The following is a 22,267-nucleotide window of genomic DNA, read 5'->3' as shown; positions in this document are numbered from 1 at the left end:
AAATATTAAAAATACATTTTGAAAATAAACCAATCAAACATATTTTTATTATTTTCGATATTCAAAAATATATCTTCTTTTTACAAACCAATCGCATTTTTTAAAACGTGAAAAATTGAAAATAAAAATTATTTTCTAAAAATAAAAACAGAAAACAAAAACAAAAAATATTTTCGCAGACCAATTAACCCCTAACTTTGTTTTTGCCTTTTTAAAATTATTTTTGTTAAAAATATTTTTAAAATATTTAATGAATCATATTTTTATATATTTTTGTTTTCATCGAAAATAAAAATAAAAACACCAAACCAAATCATCCCCTTAGCTTTACTTCTTGATGCTCAAATTAAAGTGTATGTTAACCCTGGAACTTTGTATACCAAAAGTTTTATTTTCCATTATTCCCTCAGGCACTTGGATACACTTAAGCTTGACACTGCTGCCTCTATAATAGGAGTAGTTCTCCATTGTTTTTGCATTGCTTCGGTTATTAATATTTTTTTTGGTTTTAAAATAAAGCATCATAAGGTTAATTTATTGGATTTCACTAGAGACACTAGATTGGAGTGACAAGAGAATCCCCATATTTTTTCCAGCCTTAAACATAGTGATCAACGTAAACTTCTCTTCTTAGTTGACAAACTATTAAAGAATAAAATTAAAATATTTATAATCTCACCGCGCATATGTTCGGGTTACGAGAATGGATCATCTCAATTGTTGAAAAAAATTAAAAGAGTAAAGTATGATCTATAACCTTTCAATACACTTTCTCTCATATTTTCTTGTGATTCCACTTATAACAATTAATGGTGAGAAATCATACTTTATTCCTTCAATTGTTAAAAGAAATTGAGAGGATCCATTTCCCACGGGCCACTTCTAGTTCTCATAAATATAAAAGAGTACGTGGCAACTTGCATGCATGGTCACATTAGCTATAGCAGCGGCCATATTCCAAAACCACTAAAGATGTGGCCTTGATTGTTGACCATTCTTTGACCGAATTAAGTCATACCCACCAATAATGGCCGCACGTTAGTCTCAACTTTAATAACTACCCACTATGTATAACTACCTAAACACACTCTAATCACTATCATGTTCTTGTGCTTATATATACAGACCCTGCACTTTGCATTGGTTTATCACCACTTTTTGCTTCTTCAACATCCATTCTTAATAAAGCATGTCACATCTATTTAAATGTGTGATTCTTTTCATCATGCTGTGTACCACAGCTTCGAGGGAGTTCAAAGTTGGTGATCACTTTGGTTGGCGTGTTCCTGATCCCACTGACACTTCATTCTACACCCATTGGGCTGAAAGAAACAGGTTCCAAGTTGGAGATTCTCTCGGTATATATCTATATCTATATCTATGGCATTTGCACTTAGACTTATGCAACTTATGAATGTTAATTTTCTTTGTGTTTTTGCAGTGTTTGAGTACGAGAATGACTCAGTTCTAAGTGTGGAGGAATGGGACTATTTTCACTGCGATGCAAGTAACCCCATCACAGCCTTTGACAATGGCAAGAGCATTCTCAATCTTGATAGCCCTGGTGCCTTCTACTTCATCAGTGGAACCGCTCATCATTGTAGCAGAGGACCCCACTACCTCTGCTGCTTGGCAAGTTTGTGTTTTGCTTTTCCTTTGCTGTAATTTGCTTTACTGTTTGTCCTTGGAGAGGTGAGAGTCCTTGTGTCTTGTTGCTTTGCTAGAGCCCCAGCTGTCCTTGATGTTGACAGATGTCCTTTTCTTTCTTTTCTTCTTTTGCCAACACATAGCCTTTTATTCTTAGCTGATCGGTGCAATGAGAATGAGCTTGGCTCTTTTACATTTGCTGAAGTACTAGCTGGTCTTGGACTAAGGCAATGTAGACTTGGGCATTTACTTGGAGCATTAAGGAAACAAGTAGCATTGTTTGGTTTGTGAGATAGTTAATGGGCCTACCACAATAAAACACACATTAAACAATATTGGGCTTTTTCACCCAAAACAATGTTTGTCATCATAACCCAAAATCAAAACTAGACTCAACAATCTCCCCCTTGATGACAAACATGATAAAATAGGGAAATTAAAAAATTTAAATGAGTTAAGAACACTTCCCTTTGATGACATTCAGATTGTGAGTTGCTCCCCCTGAATGCTAGCATTGCTCCCCCTTTATCATGGCTTACATCTTTTCCTGAACAAAATTTAAAAACAGCCAAGACCAATATATCCAAACAATATATCACAGTAATGGAAGCACAAAACAATTAACACTATGGAAGCACAGAGCAATTAACACTAAGCACAACACAAGCACACCACAAGATATATCATAGCACCACAAAACATTGTTCTTAACTATTACTGTTAATCCTTAAGCCAAAACTAACATTCCTTTTCTTTTCTCCCCCTTTTGTCATCAAGGGAGGAAAGGAAAAAAAACAACCTGCACAAAATTTGTTAGTGGCTGGTGCATATAGTTTAAGTAGCAGAGTAGTTAAAGTCTTTACAGTCATCCAAAATATTTAACAAGTTCAAAAGGAAACTAAGTCATAATCACAGATGAGATAAAATGAGCTAGGCATCAGAGTTGGATTCATCAGAGGTTCCCTATCTCGCCGTCGCCAATGTCTCCTTCGCCTGAAGCCTTCTCTCCAGTGGCTTCATCTCCTTATGATAGCATAGAAGAAGATTCAGGCTCTATTATGCTTAGTAGTTCAGCAGTTATGGTTCCCTTTGCTACATTTTTGGTTGTGTTACTCTTAGCACTCTGAATGTACCTCTTGTTATCTTTTTTTTTTTTTTGAACTCCCTGGTTGTTTAGGCATTAGTGCATTACCATTTAACCTATTCTTTTTCTGCAGCAGAGACTTTGATATATTGTATGGATTTGTATTGTATTTAATTATTTATTTATGATCATGCCTATAGTTTCTCTCATTTAAGTTTCTTTTTTCCTCTTTTGTGCTCAACTATTTTATTAGCTTAGTCATTGTTACTTAAGTAGAACATTCAGCTTTCTACTTTAAACAAATAAAGTTTTAAGCAAATAAGTTTGAAGACTAAGAAATGGTAAAACTAAACCCTGCATAGACCAAATATACAAATGCATTATTGATGGTTCTAGTTGAACTTGAGAAGGGGGGTTGAATCAAGTTAGCTTAAAACTTTAAGTTTCAAACTCTGTTTTTGCTGTTGCTCGAGTTAGGATATTGATGCAGACAGTACTTAGGGCATCAAAGTATGAAACATTGAGTGTTTCATCCCACTTACCAGAGGTGTAGACATCAGGGCCTCGATCCTGGTAATCTAGGGCTTTGCCTAGGTGATATTTGTCAAGAATAATCACTTTGCCTTTAACAAAAGAGGCGATTCTCCCTTCTTTGTAGGACATGTTGCTATAGAACTGTTTTACCAAATCAGGTTAAATTTTCTCTTTGATGGACAGTATGGATGTCCAACCTTGATATGCAAACAATGGGGTAAAGTTCAGGCCTTTCTTACGGAGTTTGTCAAGATTGACAAGCTTCGAGGGACAGAATTTACGCTTGTAAACATCTTTGCAGAAAAACAGATAGTTCATGAGAGATTGAAAACGACGACGATCAAAGGACTCATCAGGAAAATCAGCATAAAATGACTTGTAAGCAATAGGATTTGAGAGTCTAGGTTCAGCAACAGGACGGAGGTCAAAGCCAATGACTGTACCGCGAGTATGGCGATTCTGAGTGGGGCGAGTCTCTTCGTCTTCGTGAAGAGGCCTCTTTCCTCTGGAAGAGCTAGGTTTGGAAGAACTCGGCTGAGAAGTGTTTGGTGGAGGAGGAGGAGGTGTAGGGCGAGGGGCAAAGCCAGGGCGGCGAGCAGTAGTCTTCGTGCGGGCCATGTCAGGAGAAGGGTTTGGTGGTGGAGATGGTGAGGAATGAGTGGGGGAATGAGAGGGAGAAGAGTGTGTGTGATCAGAACGGTGGGTGCTACTGTGGGAGCCTCTGTGAGCAACTCTCTTCTTTCGAGCCATATTTATAGAAGCACTGGTTCGGAGAAGATGAAAGAGTGGAGAGTGGAGAGTGTGGTGTGAATGGATGCATGCAGTGGGAAGTTATTATAAACTTAGAGAAGTGTAAAGGTTGCACCTTGAAAAAATAAAAATCCCAACTTTGAAAACGTATAGGAAGTAACAGCTGTAATTGTTGTACATTGCAGATGGGAACAAAAGCAAAATAAAATTTGGATTTGAAAACAAATTTTAAATGAGGCCCAAAAACTTATTTCAAAAAAAAATGAAAAAGCAACTATGAAATGGGCTCAATTGGATTCAGTAAAGAAAGCCCATATGTCGAGACTGCTCCAGCACGAGATGTTCATCATTCAGGCCTGAATCCAGTAGGCTTCATAGTGACTCAATGAAGGTTACTCATCATCTGCCAAAAAAATCTCACCGCGATTCAAGAGACAAAACACAAAAGATCTCATTATCAGAAACATTAAGAAAACAGAGATGAAGTTAGAATGCCCAGTTCAGTTCTTAACTTGCAGAACCTCTCCTCTATCAATGGTTTGGTGAATATATCAGCTAGCTGACCCTCAGAATTAACAAACTGAATATCTAAATTTCCATTTTGCACATGTTCTCTTATAGAATGAAAACGAACTTCAATGTGCTTTGTTCTAGAGTGCAAAACAGGGTTTTTGGAAATATTGATAGCACTCATGTTGTCACAAAATAATGGAATATTTGAGACATTCAATTTATAGTCAGCTAGTTGAGTTTTCAGCCATAATAATTGAGAACAACAAGAGGAGGCTGCAATATACTCAGCTTCGGCTGTAGAAAGTGCTACCGTAGCTTGCTTTTTGCTAGACCAAACAATGAGAGATTTCCCAAGAAAGCAGCACATGCCACTTGTGCTTCTTCTATCAGTCCTATCCCCAACAAAATCTGCATCACAGTCTTGATGGATGAATATGCCTTCTGCAGTTTGCTTGATTTGTAAGCCTAGGAAGAAATTGAGTTCTCCCATCATGCTCATATCAAATTCATTGGTCATAAGCTTAGCAAAATCTGCACACAAATCTTCATTAGCCAAACCAAATATAATATCATCAACATAAACTTGCACAAGAATAAAGTGATCATGATAATTTCTAATAAATAAAGTGGTGTCAGTGGCTCCTCTTTGAAAGTTATTTTTCAATAAAAATGAGCTAAGCCTCTCATACCAAGCTCTAGGAGCTTGTCTTAAACCATATAAGGCTTTAGCTAGTTTGAAAACATGGTTAGGAAAAGTTTTGTTTTCAAACCCAGGTGGTTGAGCCACATAAACCTCTCTATCTATTATGCCATTGAGGAAAGCACACTTTACGTCCATTTGGAACAACTTGAAGCCACAATGAGCAGCATATGCAAGGAGCAATCTGATGGCTTCCATTCGAGCTACGGGTGCAAAGGATTCATCAAAATCAATCCCTTCCTCTTGATCATATCCTTGAGCGACCAATCTAGCTTTGTTTCGGACTATGGATCCATCTTCACCCAGTTTGTTTCTGAAAATCCACTTAGTGCCAGTGACTTTCTTTCCATTTGGATAAGGCACTAATGACCAGACCTGGTTCTTCTCAAATTGCAGCAATTCTTCCTTCATAGCTAGCACCCATGAAGGATCAGCAAGAGCTTCTTGGATGTTTTGTGGTTCAATCTTTGATAAAAGAGCAATGTTGTTAGATTCGGCTCTTTTCAAAGATGAACGGGTAGTCCTGCCAGTGGATGGATTTCCTATTATGAACTCTTCAGGATAGTTTTTCAGAAACCTCCATTCTCTTGGTCTTTTTGACTGGTTTGAGGATTCAGGTTCCTCTTGATCAACAATAGCCTCTGCATCAGTATTTTCTGCAGCAACAGGAGATAATTCTAAATTGTCTCCTGCAGAATTGAAATTTTCGTTGCTAGTAGGTGCAGCTTCATGAGAACTTGAATTTTGATGAACTGGCTCATCATTCTTGGGTAGTTCAGCTTCGAAACCTGGACTATCATCTATGCAAACACTAGGAACAATGTTAGTCTCACAGAATGTGACATGCATGGTTTCCTCAACAGTTTTGGAGTTTTTGTTATAAACTCTATAGGCCTTACTATTTGTGGAATAACCAAGAAAAATCCCTTCATGTGTTTTAGGATCAAATTTTCCTAAATTTTCTTTGATATTCAAAATGAAACACTTGCAGCCAAACACATGAAAATAACTAAGATTAGGAGGATGCCCTTTCCAAAGTTCATATGGGGTTTTCTTCAAAAACTTCCTAATGATGGTTCTATTTAAAACATAGCAAGCTGTGTTCACAGCTTCAACCCATAAGAACTTAGGGATTTCATATTCACATAACATAGCTCTAGCCATTTCTTGTAAACTTCTATTTCTTCTCTCAACAACACCATTTTGTTGAGGAGTTCTTGGACAAGAGAAGTTATGTGATATGCCTTGTTCATCACAAAAAGATTCAAAAGATTGATTTTCAAATTCTTTACCATGGTCACTTCTAATTGAAACAATTTTTAAACCTTTTTCATTTTGAACCTTTTTGCTGAATTTCTCAAAAACTGAAAAAGCCTCATGTTTATGAATTTTTTATTTGTTCATTCAGCTTTTTATTTTCATAAATCAAATAAGTGGAAGCAGTAACTTCATGCTTGAGCTTGTATTTTTCTAATTCAGCTCGCAAGGCAATGTTTTCTTCTTTTAAAAACTTTTCATTGCTAGTTTCATTTGCCTTAACCTTTTTCAAAAGAAGATCATTTTCTGTCCTCAAAGCCTCATTTTCTTTCTTACATTTAGCATACTTATCCAAGAGTTTCTTAGAGTTCACAGAAATGTCTTTGATAATGTAGTGCAGTTCATCAATAGATAAGTCAGAGAGATCTACCTCATCTTCATCATTATGATCTGCCATCAGACATAGTTGAGCTTCTTGATCTGAGCTCTCTGAGCTGGTGTCGTTCTCCAAGTCCTCCCATGTTGCCATCATCACCTTCTTTTTGTCTTTCTTTGGTTTTTTGCCTTTCTTAAGTTGAGGGCAATCTGACTTGAAGTGACCAGGCTCCTTGTAGTGATGGCATGTGAACTTGACTTGATCTTTCTTGACATCTTTGGATGAGGAACTTCCTTTGCCTTTGTTTTTGTATCTTAGTAGTCTTCTCATTTTTCTTGCAAAGAGCACCATTTCTTCATCTGAGAAACTGTCATCAGATTCTTCTCCTTGGGCTGTCATTCTTGATTTTAGTGCTATACTTTTCTTTTTGTCATCTTTGTCTTGAGACATGTGAGTGGTTTCATAAGCCAGCAGCTTGCCTCTCAGCTCATCATAGGTGATTTTGATCAAATCATTCCTTTCAGAGATGGCTGTGCTTTTCACTTCCCATTTCTTAGTGAGACTCCTCAGAATCTTTCTTACTAAGGTTTCTTCAGAGTAGCTTCTTCCCATGGCGTCCAGATTATTGATGATTATCGAGAACCTTTCGAACATTTGATCAATGCTCTCATCTTCCTTCATACTGAACATTTCATACTCCTTCATTAATATGTCGATTCTGGTTTCCCTCACTTGCTTGGTGCCTTCATGAGTGAGTCTGAGCTTATCCCAAATTTCTTTAGCCGTTTTGTACCTTGACACTTTTCTGAACTCTTCAAAACTGATTGCACAGTGCATCAGGTTGATTGCCTTAGCATTGAGTTCAACCTTCTTCTTTTCTTCATTTGTCCATTCGCTGTCCTCCTTTGCCACAACTTCTCCATCAGCATTCTGTTTGGTGGGAACGTCTGGACCATTGAGAATGATCTTCCAGATGTTGTAGTCGATCGACTGTCTGTCCTTGATGTTGACAGATATCCTTTTCTTTCTTTTCTTCTTTTGCCAACACATAGCCTTTTATTCTTAGCTGATCGGTGCAATGAGAATGAGCTTGACTCTTTTACATTTGCTGAAGTACTAGCTGGTCTTGGACTAAGGCAATGTGGACTTGGGCATTTACTTGGAGCATTAAGGAAACAAGTAGCATTGTTTGACTTGTGAGATAGTTAATGGGCCTACCACAATAAAACACACATTAAACAATATTGGGCTTTTTCACCCAAAACAATGTTTGTCATCATAACCCAAAATCAAAACTAGACTCAACAATTATATTAGTTAATACCAAATATTCTATTTGAGTATGTAATTACTAATCAGTAAACAAAGCATACATAATCTCTTCAATGTGTATACAGGGTCAAAGTATTCCCGTGGAGTGCAATGTAACTTTCTTAGTCATATATGATATCAGCTATGAATTGGTAAACAGAGCTATTCTATTCCTAATTTTATGAGGCTGGACAATTCTGCTTTGAACCAAATCTTAATTTAAACAATTTTGAATTCAAAATAAGCAACTTTGTAATACCATATATTATATATATTATATACTATATATAACAATAGATTAAGATCAAGTAGCTTTCTGGAATTTATACACATTGGCCACTATTATAGGGATGGGGACACATTATTTTCATTATGAACCAAATTAAGTTAATCAATATGAATGATAGCCATGTAAATAAGAGCTCTCAACATCTGAGTTTTGACTTTCTCCATCAGAGTTTGCACCTTCCTTTCTTGTCTTTTTCCACTTGAATTTCCTCAGCCAATGTTCAACCAGCATCACACTAAGACCAATGAAGATTGTCCCAAGAGAGCCACCACCAAGTGCTATCAGCATCACAGATAGCCACTGCATCCCTTCACTATGTGGCAAGATCATCCATGTTGCTGCAACATAACCACTTGCCATAAATGCAATAGCCACCCACATAACCTTGTGAGCTATACTCAATAGTCTCATATGTGGTTTCCTCTTAAAAGGAATGATACTAACAAGAACAATGACTATAGATAGAGAAGTGAATAGTGCTATGTCGTTGCTTATTGCAAATACCTTAAAAGCTGTTGTATTACTCACCATTGACTTCCCCTTCATTGGTCCTTCTTGGTATACACCACCAGGAGGAGAAATACCAGCAGCAAAAGTCACAGTTGCAATCAAAACAGCAACTAAAATGATGGTGTTTCTTGCATTCAGTGTTGCCTCTTTGTGCATCTCCATGTGCTTACTCCTTTTAGCATAATAAAGTTGATTCAGATTTTCCATTTTCTTTTGGCTCTGATGCTTATGTTTCCCTGAACATTTTTGGGACAAGTATTGTGGCTTGTAGGTAGCAATATCAAATCTCTCGCTTACTTGAGGCTGCTGAGGCGATCTAGAGTCTGCGCTTTTGCTAAGTTCTGGTGGGCTTGTGCATTCAATAGATAGAATTTCATGTGACATTTGCAATTCATTAGAAATGTACCTTCTTGAGAGGGAAAGCCTAGAAGCTATAGGTGACAGAAAATTGGTTCTGTCTCCTTCGAGCGCGCAAGAGGAAGATTGGCTTCTTTTACCTCCGGCTCTGATAAATATGGTTTGCAATTGCCTATTTACTGCAGTGTCCTTAGCCTTCTCAAGGATGTCAAGTGCTGTGAACCCTTCGCTGTTCCGAGTATTAATGTCCAGCTTTGTCTTGCTGATCAAGAAATCTGCTATCTAAATTGATCATAAAACTATAAGCACAATCCACAGGTATAGTTTATCATTCAAATTCAATATAAATTTGATTGGCTATGACATATAATAACAAGGTTTTCAAATCATTGACACATATCAATGGATGTAATGGAATTCCAAATTTGATCACAAATTGAATTTTACCATCACCTTGTGGCGCCCTCCGGAAACTGCAAGATGCAAGACACTGTTGCCATATCTATCTTGACAGTGCAATAGATTTGTGCCATTAGAGACTTTCACCAAGTATTCCAAAGCATGATAGCACCCGTACCTCACAGCTATATGAAATACTGTTTCTTCTTCTGTGGTGAGATAGAGAAATGATGCAGAACAAGTTGACACAAAATCTTCAAGGACAGAGACTCTCCCATTCTTCACTGCCAGATGCAATGGTGTGTAGCCATTGTTGTTGTATTGTAAAGCCAGATTCGGATCACGCCTTAGTAGGATCCATATAATCTCTCTGTATCCTTCATTACAAGCATGATGCAGTGATGAATTCCCATCTTCATCAATCACTTGAACAAGCTCAGGCCACTTATTCAACAACTCCCTAACAATATCTGCAGATCAAACACAATCCATAAAGGTTAGTTGTAAAACATAAAGCAACATTCAGAATTTCTATAGAAAACTATGATTCCAACCTGTGTGTCCTCTTGATGCTGCTATAAGGATACAAGTTTGATCGAATTCTGCAGTGCTTCGCTCTGCGAACTCAGGTAGATTCAGGAGGAGGTTAACCATGTCAAGATGGCCATGACTGCATGCTAGAAACAAAGGACTTTTGCAAGAAGCATAAAGCTTATAAGCAGCATTAGGATTGGCATCAAGCAGCAACATTAAGACCTTAGCATTCTCTTGGCGGCACGCCTCATGAATCGGAGTCTCATGTTTCTTATTCTCAACACAAACCATGTCAGGACACATGCTGATAATCTCAGACACCATTTCAGTGCAACCATACTTGGAAGCAATGTGCAATGGAGTGCTGTAGGAATCAGCTGTTTTCTGATTCAGGATTCCTTCATTCTCCTTAAGGAGGCTTGAAAATGTTGCTATATCATTTTTTCTAATTGCATCAAACAGATTTGGATCCATATTCATGGGCTTGAAATAAGGCAACTCCTGAAAGTGAGAGTGAATAGAGCAAAGTTCTGTGTCCTCTTTATATAATGTTTAGCAGTTAATCAGTTATACCAAGTGAAGTTGCAGAAAATGTTTGGAAACTTACTGTACAGAAAATGATTACGTTGGTTATAGACTTTTAAAAGTCTCAAACATGTTCAAGGAAAATTCTTGTGTTGTTGTCTCTCAAAGTGTTGAATTTATTCAGCAAAAGAAACTTCTTGGTATGACTTTGAATGTGAAAGTAAAACTCCACATTCTTTCTATTCATTTATCAAGTGTATTATAAAATTGAGCATATTTTATTAACTCTCATATCATGTCAATGTTAATATTGAACTTTAGTCCTAACTGAAACCTCAAAAACTAAATCCATACGCATATAATTGTTGGAATCATTATAAGAGGCGCTTTGATGATTTAGCAGTTGACCTGAGACTTGGCATAATGGCCGAACAAACAATAATACATTTCAAAATTTGTCATCCAATTTCTCCGAATATAAGTTGATCGGAATATAATTCACTTAAACCAAGATTTTGTGTTTTATTTGTAATTCGTAAGTAGGACTAGAAGTAAGTCGAGTTGAGACCAAGCTCAAGTTCGACTCATAAAAATTGAGCTTGGCTCACGACTCAACTCATTAATAATTGAGCCTATTTTTTAAACTCAAGTCTGACTCATCGAAAACTCACGAGCTGGCTCAAATAATAAGAATATAATCTATAATTTTATATCAATAAATTATAACTTATATATATTAAAAATATTAAAAAAATAAATTTAATATATTGTCTATCTATCAATTATAATTTTTTTATTTATGTCCTACATCAAAATTATATATAAAAAATGACTATAAAATTTTAAACATTTAAGAACATTAATATAAGCTCAAGTTCGATTCATTTAATTTATGAGCTCAATTTCAAGCTCAAGTTTAGCTTACCTGTTCACAAGTTTAGCTTATCGAGCTATTTATGAGTCGAGCTCGAGCCGGCTTATGAGCTAGCTTGACTCACTTCCAGCCCTATTTGTAGGCTTAGTTTGGTAAAGCTTTTACTTTTCAAAAGTAGCTTATAAAAGCTAATTTGTAAAAGATGGCTTTTTAAAAGTTGTAACATTTATGTTTGGTAAATCAAATTAAAAATTGCTTTTAATAATCACAAGCAACAACAATTGCATTTGGTAAAATAGCTTTTAAAATTTAAAAATACTATAATAGACATAAATACAAGCATTAAATTTAAAAATTAGTTAACATATGAGGTTATATTAGATTTGAAAAGCATAAGCCAACTTTAAAAAGCTCTATTTTAAGTGCTTTTAAAAGTACCCCGATCTTTTTAAAGCTGCAAGCACAAGCACATGATCTTTTTTATTTACCAAACACAAAATGAGGAGCTTGAGCTTTTAAAAAGCACAAGCACCTCTTCGAAAAGCTTTACCAAACCAAACCGTAAGCGAGCTCGAGTCGGCTTATGAGCTAGCTTGACTCACTTCCAGCCTTATTTGTAAGCATTTTAGCCTTTGCTACTTTTCCTTCTCAGCACCTAAACCATATGTAATCTAGAAAAATAATTGGTTTCCAGGAATCTCCAGTGCAATTTACTCGCACTTTGTTGTGTAGTTTCTGATGGGACCTAACAACAGCATGATAGCATGATTCTTTGAACTTACCAGCTCCAAAAGTTCATGAATTATAATTTAAACACTATTATGTAACAATGCTCTAAACACAAGAAATGAGTTTTGTATAGCAAGTCTTCCTTCACTGATGGTAGTTATTTATACTTTTTCGGCACATAAATAGTATGGTAGTTAGAACCTGACAAATAGAGAATAGAGAATATAACTCGCAAAAATGTTGTTTGTTGAAATATATAACAAATCCAAAAATGAAATGTTCTAAAAACAAAGAAAAAGATTAACATAAAAACAAAGATGTCCCAAATTTAAATCATAAAGAACTCCGCTATCCCAGGCGGCGGTGGTGCCCAAGTCTCCGGATAATGTAGACGGTGGCGGCAGCACATCGTCCCTTGCGGCTGTAGTCACTGTCTGCTCAACCGAATGTGTAGGCACTGCTCGCGGCAGCTGTGAACGCCTGCGAAAACTCCACTGGAGCGTAGCCATTGCTGCGCTGACTAAGAAACCCACCAGAATCGTCGTCAAAACCGAACTAAGAAAATCAGAAAGCACGTTTCTCCCTGTAATACAAAAATATTCTCAATACATAGGACACAGAACAATCGAAAAAAAAAATCAAATTCTCAGCGAACAAGTTCAGAATTCAACTCAAATGTGACACAAATTCAAGTCAATAATAATACAAATTCAACTCTAAATCCTACTGTATTTCTATCTCACAGAGTTACTAAATCTTTTTCCTATATGCAATGAATTCAAACTTTTCAATGGCCACTGCAGCTTCAAATCCACCACAGATATGATAATTTCAGTAACAGTCATCAATTATTACACAAATCTTATACCAATTTCACAAATTTTATTCCAATCTCATCAATTTCATCAATTCTTTCTTATTCTTTGACACCAAAATTTGAAAAGGGACAAGACCAGAACATGCATTGAATGTAAATACTGAAAAAAAGAAAGAACGAAGGAAAGAATCAAAACCTGAAGATGGCGATGCTTCTTACTCCTCGCGACGATTCTGCTTCTCCCAAGCTGTCCAACCTTTTGTATGTATTTCCAGTGTAAAGGCTTAGGATTCGACTATCTCATAAAAATGGGCCTTAAAGGCCTAGTTTGAATAAATAGCTTAATTAATTTTTTTAAAAAAAATTGTTTAAACAATAAATAATTATATTAAAAATAGAATATAAATAAATTATTTTGTATTTAGATTTTTAGTTATAAAAATATTTATTTTATATAAATATGATAAAAAATAGTAGTATTATGAGAGAAGTTATTTTTTTAATTTTTTTATAGACTTTTAAATAATTTTTTAGAAAACTATAATTTAGTTTTAAAAATTGCACCAGACATTAATACTACTATTCATACCCTGACTCAACATTAAGATTCAGGTTCTAAGACTCAGGTTCTAATAAAAAGGCTCAATCCACGGATTGGCCTCTCCGCATAACCGACCTCTACAAAAGAGGTCAGAGTCAACACAAACTCTCTCCAAAGAATTCGAGATCGAAGATTAACTAGCAGATAACAAGTAACTGCCGCTAAAATTTCTCAACGCACTCTGAGGAGCCATATCACAACTTCCCTAAGATAAAAAAACGGTTATCCTCTTTAAAAGTGGAACTATTCCAACGGTGGTTATTGGTTCACCATTATAAATACCCTGACAACCCAGGTATCGCTAAGTTCCAATACTCTCTAAACCTATTTAGGCTCTTGCTAACTTAAGCATCATGTTTTTGCAGGTCCCCATTCCTTTATACATGCTAGTCGGACGAAGGGTCTCTGACGCTAAGCAAGTCGGAGAACGATTAGACCAAGCTCACAAGTCCAGCCCACTAGACTCCAGTTACCCAACCCAACGTAACAACTACTATTTTTCATAAGTTACAAAAAGTTACTTTTTAAACTTTTTAAACGGCTCTAAATAATTTAAGAAAAAGTATTAAAAGACAATAATTTTAATATACAATGTATATAATAGGATTAAAAAATTAAAAATTAGATCATTAAATGTTTAATTTTAAATTTTAAAATTTAAAAAATTAGGATTAGCATTTAAATTCATTTACCATCTACGGTTATCTCTGATTTCATTGTAATCTTCAATATACGTCTAAAATTCACCGTCATCTTTTTTAGTCCTCATGTCACACCGTTGCAGACAGCCATATCGACGTCGCCACAGCCTCCCACGGACACTGCCTCCACCTCCGTCTAGCCCGACGCGTCTCTTCCCGTTTCGCGCCACTCTCTAGCAGCCATCATCGCGGACGGCAAGTCCTACCTTCCCGTCGCGTGTCTGTTGTGCCAGGTTTGTCTCTCTTCTGCGTTGGAAGCCAACATCAAAGTCGTTTTCAACTACCGCCATCTCTCTCTTTTCATACGCTCGTACTCCTCTCTCACTCTTGGAAGCAAGAGAAGCTTGTAGAACACGTTCTGCTTTTTTCGTATTTAAATTAGAAGCAAAAATCTTAGTTACTTGATGCAAAGGATGTGGTGACCAATTCTCAGATTTAGTCAAATACAACATCTCTTCCTATTGTAGCAGGTAAGAGACGGGTTTGATTGCCTTGGATAATTTACCTGTGGTATGTTTTTTTAATTATCATTGCATGGAGGATATTTCGACTTTGGAATACTTAAATGGCCACGATCACTTGATTGCAGGTAGTGGTTGATAGTTGTAGAGTATATTGTGAGTAATTGATGTATGAATTATATAAGTAGTTTAGCTATTGAAAGTTGCAGGGTGCATGTGCAATATTAGAAATTAGTATTACTTTCATACAATCAGAATAAGTCTAGGAATTAAATACAGTAACTATTTACAATTGATCCAGAAAGCACTAACAATAATAATATTGAGCAACTACCTGCATGTCATTATTTTCTAAGAACTAGCTGTATGTTGATAGACATTATTAATACTCTTCTAATATTATTTTTATTCTAACACTTCTAAGATTACAGCTATTCATCTAATTAATAAATCAGCTGCAAAACTGAATAGAAATAACTTCTAAACGTACTGCACTTGATGAGATTATTGATGAGATTAACTGGCGAGTGTAAAAATTAGTGATGGAGAGACTTTCTTTTATGAATGATACAGACAATGCTTCTAAAGATAGGTTGAATTGTCTTGGGACAGAGGTCTCACTCTTTAGAAGAGAAATATATATGACGAACTGGATAAGCAATAAGAGAACATACATGAAAAGTCTGTAATGACTCAGCTTCAGACAATCAAAGAAATAGTGTGTTATTAGAGGCAGCATTTGCTAATGGTATCTTCATCAACCAAAACTAGCGTTTGGAGGGTAGATGCTAATTCAAAATCCTCCATTAGAGGTAGCATAGAAGGTTTTTCACGGATGGGGTATTCACTCTTTATATTTTAAAAAGTATAGGAACCAAGTGTCTAACCAACCAAAAATTGAACAACTCAATTAATTATAATTATTAATAATTATTTTTAAATTTTTTAAATTCAAAATTTAAAAAATTTAAAATTAATTAAATAAACTTAATTAAAGTCTATAAAAATTTTCCTCTTCTCTTCCACATTAACCTACCCACCTCCAACAATCATTCACACAAAGAGCGAAAATGGAGAGAAGGATTCTGAAGATGCTGGACCATCCTTTGTATCGTCATGGAGTTTTGCTCCGGTGGAGACTTGCACTCCCTCCGCCACAAGTTCCCTCGCCGCAAGGTAATTAATTAAACGGTGTTAGTCAGATCAGACGGTCACATCATGCTCTCCGATTTCGATCTTTCTCTCTGCTCAGATGCAATCTCAGACCGGGTGTTCCAATAACGTAAAGTCCAAACCGTTCAACCAGACCGGTTCTTCGTGGCCGAACCGGTCTCCGCTCGGTCATGCTCTTTCGTTGGGACGCACGAGTATGTTTCGTCGGAGGTAACAGCCGGTGGATCACACGGCAATGCCGTGGACTGGTGGTCATTCGGGGTATTCATCTACGAGCTATTGAATCGTCGCGATTCCATCACATCCAATCGGTCTCTGCCTTGCACTTGGTTCAGCTTCAGAAATTGTTCAAGGAAGGAGTGGTAGAGCACGAGTTGTTCTTGAACAATTACAGAAATATAAAAAAAAATATTCATTTAATACTACTCTTAATGCTTAAAACAAGAAATATTCAGTTATATTTTATATCTATAAAATAAAAAAAAAACTATAAAATTCTTAACCTTTTTCCCCCTCCCGATTCAGATGTATAAAGGGCGAACCAACCATTGAAGAATACTATGATTTATATACAGAAGCTGAGACATACAGCAACCAGATATCAGAGGCAATATTTGCAATATAAAAATTTAAAAAATATATAAAAAAATATTCATTTAATATGAAAAAGAAACATTATAATACTTAATAAAAAAAACATCTATGTATATTAACTTATATATACCAATTAATCTTTTTGTTCATTTGTTAATTACATTTTCACAAGGTTTCAATTTATTTGGGAGTGATCAACCTCTCACTGTTGGGGAACAACTTTAGATTGCTTTTAAACAATGTGTATTTGTGAAAATACTGTTTTGGAAGGGTATTGACTAATAATTGTTTTCATTTTAATATATATACATCTGCATGCATATATCTAGTTGTAAGAACTTTGGTTAGTTATATTAAGTACTTGAAAAATTGTGAAGATATGATGTGAACGAATCTACTTTGATATGTAACGTCAAATGATTTGGATATTATAATGTTTAAAAAAATTATTCTTTTATTTCATATATTTAAATNTTTTATTAGTTTAACATTGATGGTAATTAATTATAATAAGAGTACATAAAAAGTATATAAGGTTAATTATCAAATACTTTTTCGTTTTTAGTTCAAATTAAATAATTTTTGTTGTTAGTACAACATTGTAGATAATCACCATACCAGTGGTGAAGTTCAATTAGCATTGATAAAAATGTTATTTTGTTACCACTTATGTCTTTAGTAGGGATAAAAATGTTTATTTTGTTGGCATTTAGGTTATTGAGGAGAACAAATATAAAAATATGTAAAGGTACCATATTTTGTATTTCGTTGTGATAGTTTGCCAATTAACTTTGTAGGTTGGAAATAAATAATATTCTCATGTATTTTAAAAATAGAAAAGTCAATTAGATGTTTGAATGTTTGATTACTTAATAACACACTTATCATAAACCGAATTACAAAATATTTGCATCTAGATATATCACTGAACATCACATAGGCTGGGTTTGTTTTTAGAGACAGGACAGAACATGACACTGAAATGGAGACAATAGAACGGAGACACTAAAAATTATCTTTTGTGTATTGTGTTTGGATACGATGGACAAGACACTAATGTAATGTCTAGTATTATGTTTGGATACACATGAACAAGACTAAAATATTATATGAAATGACTAAAATAACCCTGTGATTCCAAATTTTCTACATCAATACAAATTAATTTAATAAAAAATGAGAGTACGTAGGAGTACAGACGGAACTTGAAAAAAATATTTGAAGAGGCAAAAAATTTTAATAAAAAAATATATTAGTATTTATATTAAAATAAAATTTATAAATATAATTATTTTATTTTAAAATTTATTATTAATATGTAGGAATACATATGGTTAAAATTAACAAAAAAAATAAATTTGAGTTTGATTAATAAAAAATTTTGTTTAAGTTAATAAGCCAAATTAATTTTAAATAAAAAATTAATTTTAAAAAAAATCCATTTTTACATGAAAAAACAATTAGTTTTTGCATATAAAAATCTATTTTTATTTAAAAAAAAAACTATTTATTTTATTTAAAAACTGATTTTTCTTTATAAAAAACTGATTTTTCTTTAAATTATATAAAATCAATTACAATTTATAAATTATTTTTTAGCATTTTAAAAGATCAATTTACTTTTACTAATATTTATCTTTCAAAAGTTTTAAGATTAATTATTTTTGTTATTATTTTTATTACAAATCAAATAATATAATATAAGGTTAAAATGATATTGAAGTAAAACGATAAAAAAAAAATTATCTACCCCCAATAAAAAATTATACAGAAAGGAGAGAGTACCTGTAAAAGAAAGAGATAAAAAAAGAATAGGAAGAAAAAAAAAAGTATCTCTGAACAACGCAATAAGAAAAATAAGAAGGGGTAATAGTGGAAAAAAAGGAAAACAAAATTTATAAAATTGTCTGTGTCCACTCTTTCAAATCCCGTGTCCATCATTGTCTTTCGTGAAAGAGTGGACACAAAAGTATAAAAAACTGTCTTGGAGACAATATGTCCACTGTCCATGTCTCTGCTTCCAAACACTTTTTAAACAAATGTTGTCCATGTCTCCGTGTCCTGCCCCGAAAACAAACGCTACCATAGTTAATTAATTACAGTTTCTTATGTGATTATAATAAAAATCATTTATATTAATTATGAGAGTACGTGGGAGATCGAGTACATAAAATTTTAAGAAAAATTGATTTATAAACTAACAAGAAGGTAAAAATGGTATTGAAGTAACAAAATTAATAATAAATAAAATAACATAGAAGAGTGAATTAAATTTCTATTGAATAAATTTACAACATGCTATAGAAAAGAGAATGTAAAAAGAAAGGAATTATCAAGTCAAAATAATAAAAAAAAAGAATAACTGGGAGATAGAAAATTAAAAGGACAGCGAAAAGAGAATATGTATGATGCATAAAAGAAACTCAAATAAAAAAAAATAAGAAGGAGTAACAGTGAAATAATAAAAAATATTTATAAACAAAAAAAATATAAAAAAATTGGTATTTACCCTTTTAAATTACATGTCTATCATTGTTTTTCATTTAAAAATAAACACACACAAAAAAACTGTTATAAAAATACTGTGTTCAATATCTATATTTTTTTATCCAAACACTTTTTAACTATTTACTGTTTATATCTTTGTGTCTTATCTACAAAAATAAATACTACCTACAAAATATAAATAAATCATAGAATGGGAGATGGTAGTGATACTGCATATGTTGTCTTGTGGAGCTATAGCCACCAAGAAGTCCCCAAGCTAATAATGCCAAACGGGAGTGTACAAGGGGATGCCAAGCCCATGCCATCATAATTAGCTAACTCACAGCACAATCAATCTCTCTATATATTATAGTGGTTAGAATCGAATCGGTGATCAAACCGATCAGATTATTAAATCATTAGATTATTGGTTCAATCAGTGGATTGGATCGAATCGGTTAATTTAGTATAATTAAATAATTATATAAAATTTAACTTTTTTTATTATAAATACTTTTATTTTGTTTTTATAAAAATAATTATTATTTTTAAATTTTAATACTTTATTAATTAATTTATATTTATTGTGTTATTATACAGTGAGTCACTGGTCGAACCGAAACAATTATATAAAATTTAATTATTTTTTTATTATAAGTACTTTTATTTTATTTTTATAAAAATAATTATCATTTTTAAATTTTAATACTTTATTAATTAGTTTATATTTATTTTATTATTATATTATTATAGGTGAAAACTCACATACAGTTATTTTCATGTGAAGTTGATATTTAAAAATAATTAGATGATTTGACAAGTTTGACTAAATATCATCTAATAATTTTCAATTATTAACTTCATATGAAGACAATTGTATGTGTATTTTTACCTATTATTATATACTACAAGTATTTATTAGAAAAATAATATTAATAGATATCATATCATCATAAAAAGAAAAATAAATTGTGATTAATAAAATTTGTTTGTTTATCTTTTTAATTTATATATATTTAATAAAATTTATAGTTAAATAAAATATAATTGATTTAAAAATAAATAACTTTAAAATTAAAATAAATTGAATAAAGGTAAAACCAAATATTGTTATATATATTATAATTTGTATATATAATGGTAAGTAGCTTGGTGGTAAGATTACCACCCATGTTTTCCTGAGTAAGGGGTTGAACTTCATGCGATGTTTTTAGAAAATTTTTCAAATATCACGACCTTTGACACTTGGCAGCACTGGAGCATAGGAGCATGGTGGACTTGCAGAACGCTAAAACGTGGTAGACTCGCCTTCAACTGAACCAAGTGATTCGGTTTGATTCAATTTAAATTTCATTAGATTTGATCGGTTTATACCGGTTTATTCCGGATTTGACCGGCTCAATCCGATTCTCTATCTTAAGCGGTCGTAATTACAGACCGAACCAGTAATAGGTCCGATTTATCAGTTTTTTAATCGAACTGACCAGTCCAATCCAATTTTAATAACTATGCTATATATATGGTCAAAAGAAATTTTTAGTTGACCATGTTTTAAAATTAAATTTTAAATTTTAAATTTTTTGTTTTATTTTTTAAATTAAATTTTAAAATTTTGATAAAAATAAGATAATTTTAAAAGTGAATTTCTATATGTTCTTGCAATTTGTTTGCATTGAATCGAGTTATAGACAGGCATTCCTTTAATTTATCTAATAATGTTACTTATCTTTTTAATTTATCTAATAATACTAGTTATCTTTTAAAATTTAGTCTTTATTTAATCTTTTAATTTAATAATATTATTTAATTATTTTTTAATTAAATCACTTTTTAAAATTTTTAGGAATTAACTACTTAAAAAGACTCACAGTATCAAATTTAAAAATAATCCTAACTTCACTTTTCTCGTTCTCATACACAATAAACTATACAAATTCTTATTCTTCTTTCTCTAGCTCTAGTCACCGAGAATCACCACATCTGCCTCGCTGCCAACCCGCACAGCGCCTATCCGCCACACAATAAGAAAAAGAGAGTGGCAGAATGGTGTTACAATAAAAGGTAAACACTAAACAGTAACGGTTTAATTCAAATAGTGACATTTTAAAAGGCGGTTCAGGTCAAGTGGAGGGCATCAGGAATAGTGCCATTTTTAAACCAAATAGATGAAACAAGCAGAGGGATTATTTAGAGAGTAAAGTGTGATCTTCTACCTTTGAATAGTTTCTCTTTTATATTTATTATTGGTCTCACCTATAAAATTAATGGTAAAAGATCACACTTTACTCTCTAAAGTGAAATTCAAACTTTAGAGGATCCAAATCCCTAAAATTTATTTTAACACATAAAATAATTTTGGTATACATTCAAAACTCATGCAAAAATTTTTGTATTATTATTGCTAACTAAATAATTTTTCAATATATTCGAAACTCATGCAAAGATAATTGTATTTATTATTCTTGTTAAATAATTATATACCCACCCTGTCTCTATCTGTCTCTATAATTATTAAAATTTAATATAAAAATTAAATTTTAAAATTTATATAACTATCATTATATATATAACATAAACCAAAAGCTTTCAGCTGATAGAAAAAGATAACACTAATAGTTATATCTCTAATACTCTCTAAATCTCCATTATACACATTGTACAAATATTTCATTGACTCCTCATACTTTCTCTAAATATATATATGCCCCCATTAAAAAATTATACTTGCCCCCACATAAAAAAAATTACCTATTAAATTTTGTGTTAAAATATTTTAAGAATTTTGTTAACATTTGCCATAAGAGCCAATTTTAAAAATACCATAAAAAAATGTTTGACAAAAAAATATTGATTTTGTTTTATTTTCAATATATTAAATTTATTTTTATATATTTTAATATGTTTATACGATTTTTTTTGTTATTTTTATGTGCTATATATTTGCCCCACAACCTAAAATTTCTGGATCCACTGGCCTAACCTAACAAGTAACAACTTTGATTTCTTGGCCGGCAAGGTGGTTATAAACAATAAAATAATTCATA

General features: G+C 33.1%; 2 protein-coding genes and 1 long non-coding RNA gene across 3 annotated transcripts; 1 reads left to right on the top strand and 2 right to left on the bottom strand.

The window, feature by feature from the left end:
• Positions 864-1,938, top strand: LOC107610303 (mavicyanin-like). The gene is made up of 3 exons (XM_021109422.1): positions 864-1,358; positions 1,442-1,636; positions 1,805-1,938. Exons 1-3 carry the CDS (start codon positions 1,190-1,192, stop codon positions 1,936-1,938), a joined length of 498 nt encoding a protein of 165 aa, XP_020965081.1. The 5' UTR covers positions 864-1,189.
• Positions 8,366-11,079, bottom strand: LOC107612124 (ankyrin repeat-containing protein At5g02620-like). The gene is made up of 3 exons (XM_016313948.2): positions 10,282-11,079; positions 9,782-10,197; positions 8,366-9,610 (listed from the first exon to the last, which is right to left on the bottom strand). The coding sequence occupies exons 1-3, from the start codon at positions 10,739-10,741 to the stop codon at positions 8,564-8,566; spliced, it is 1,923 nt and encodes a 640-aa protein (XP_016169434.1). The 5' UTR covers positions 10,742-11,079; the 3' UTR covers positions 8,366-8,563.
• LOC107612269 lies at positions 12,615-13,491 on the bottom strand. The gene is made up of 2 exons (XR_001613666.2): positions 13,403-13,491; positions 12,615-12,972 (listed from the first exon to the last, which is right to left on the bottom strand). It is a non-coding gene; the product is annotated as an uncharacterized LOC107612269 (long non-coding RNA).

Source organism: Arachis ipaensis, chromosome B08 (assembly GCF_000816755.2).
Source record: "Arachis ipaensis cultivar K30076 chromosome B08, Araip1.1, whole genome shotgun sequence".
NCBI lineage: Eukaryota > Viridiplantae > Streptophyta > Magnoliopsida > Fabales > Fabaceae > Arachis > Arachis ipaensis.
Note: the sequence above shows the minus strand (reverse complement) of the source record. Positions and strands in the feature narration are given on the sequence as shown.

Bases quoted from the DNA above. Each gene is read 5' to 3' on its own strand.
- LOC107612124 (XM_016313948.2), bottom strand. From the start codon at position 10,741: ATGAATATGGATCCAAATCTGTTTGATGCAATTAGAAAAAATGATATA. The intron at 10,198-10,281 runs GTTGGAATCATA...TTTGATCTGCAG, and splicing joins AGCATCAAGAGGACACACAG to ATATTGTTAGGGAGTTGTTG. The intron at 9,611-9,781 runs GTGATGGTAAAA...TGATCAATTTAG, and splicing joins TTTCCGGAGGGCGCCACAAG to ATAGCAGATTTCTTGATCAG.
- LOC107610303 (XM_021109422.1), top strand. From the start codon at position 1,190: ATGTCACATCTATTTAAATGTGTGATTCTTTTCATCATGCTGTGTACC. The intron at 1,359-1,441 runs GTATATATCTAT...GTGTTTTTGCAG, and splicing joins CCAAGTTGGAGATTCTCTCG to TGTTTGAGTACGAGAATGAC. The intron at 1,637-1,804 runs GTTTGTGTTTTG...TTTTATTCTTAG, and splicing joins CTACCTCTGCTGCTTGGCAA to CTGATCGGTGCAATGAGAAT.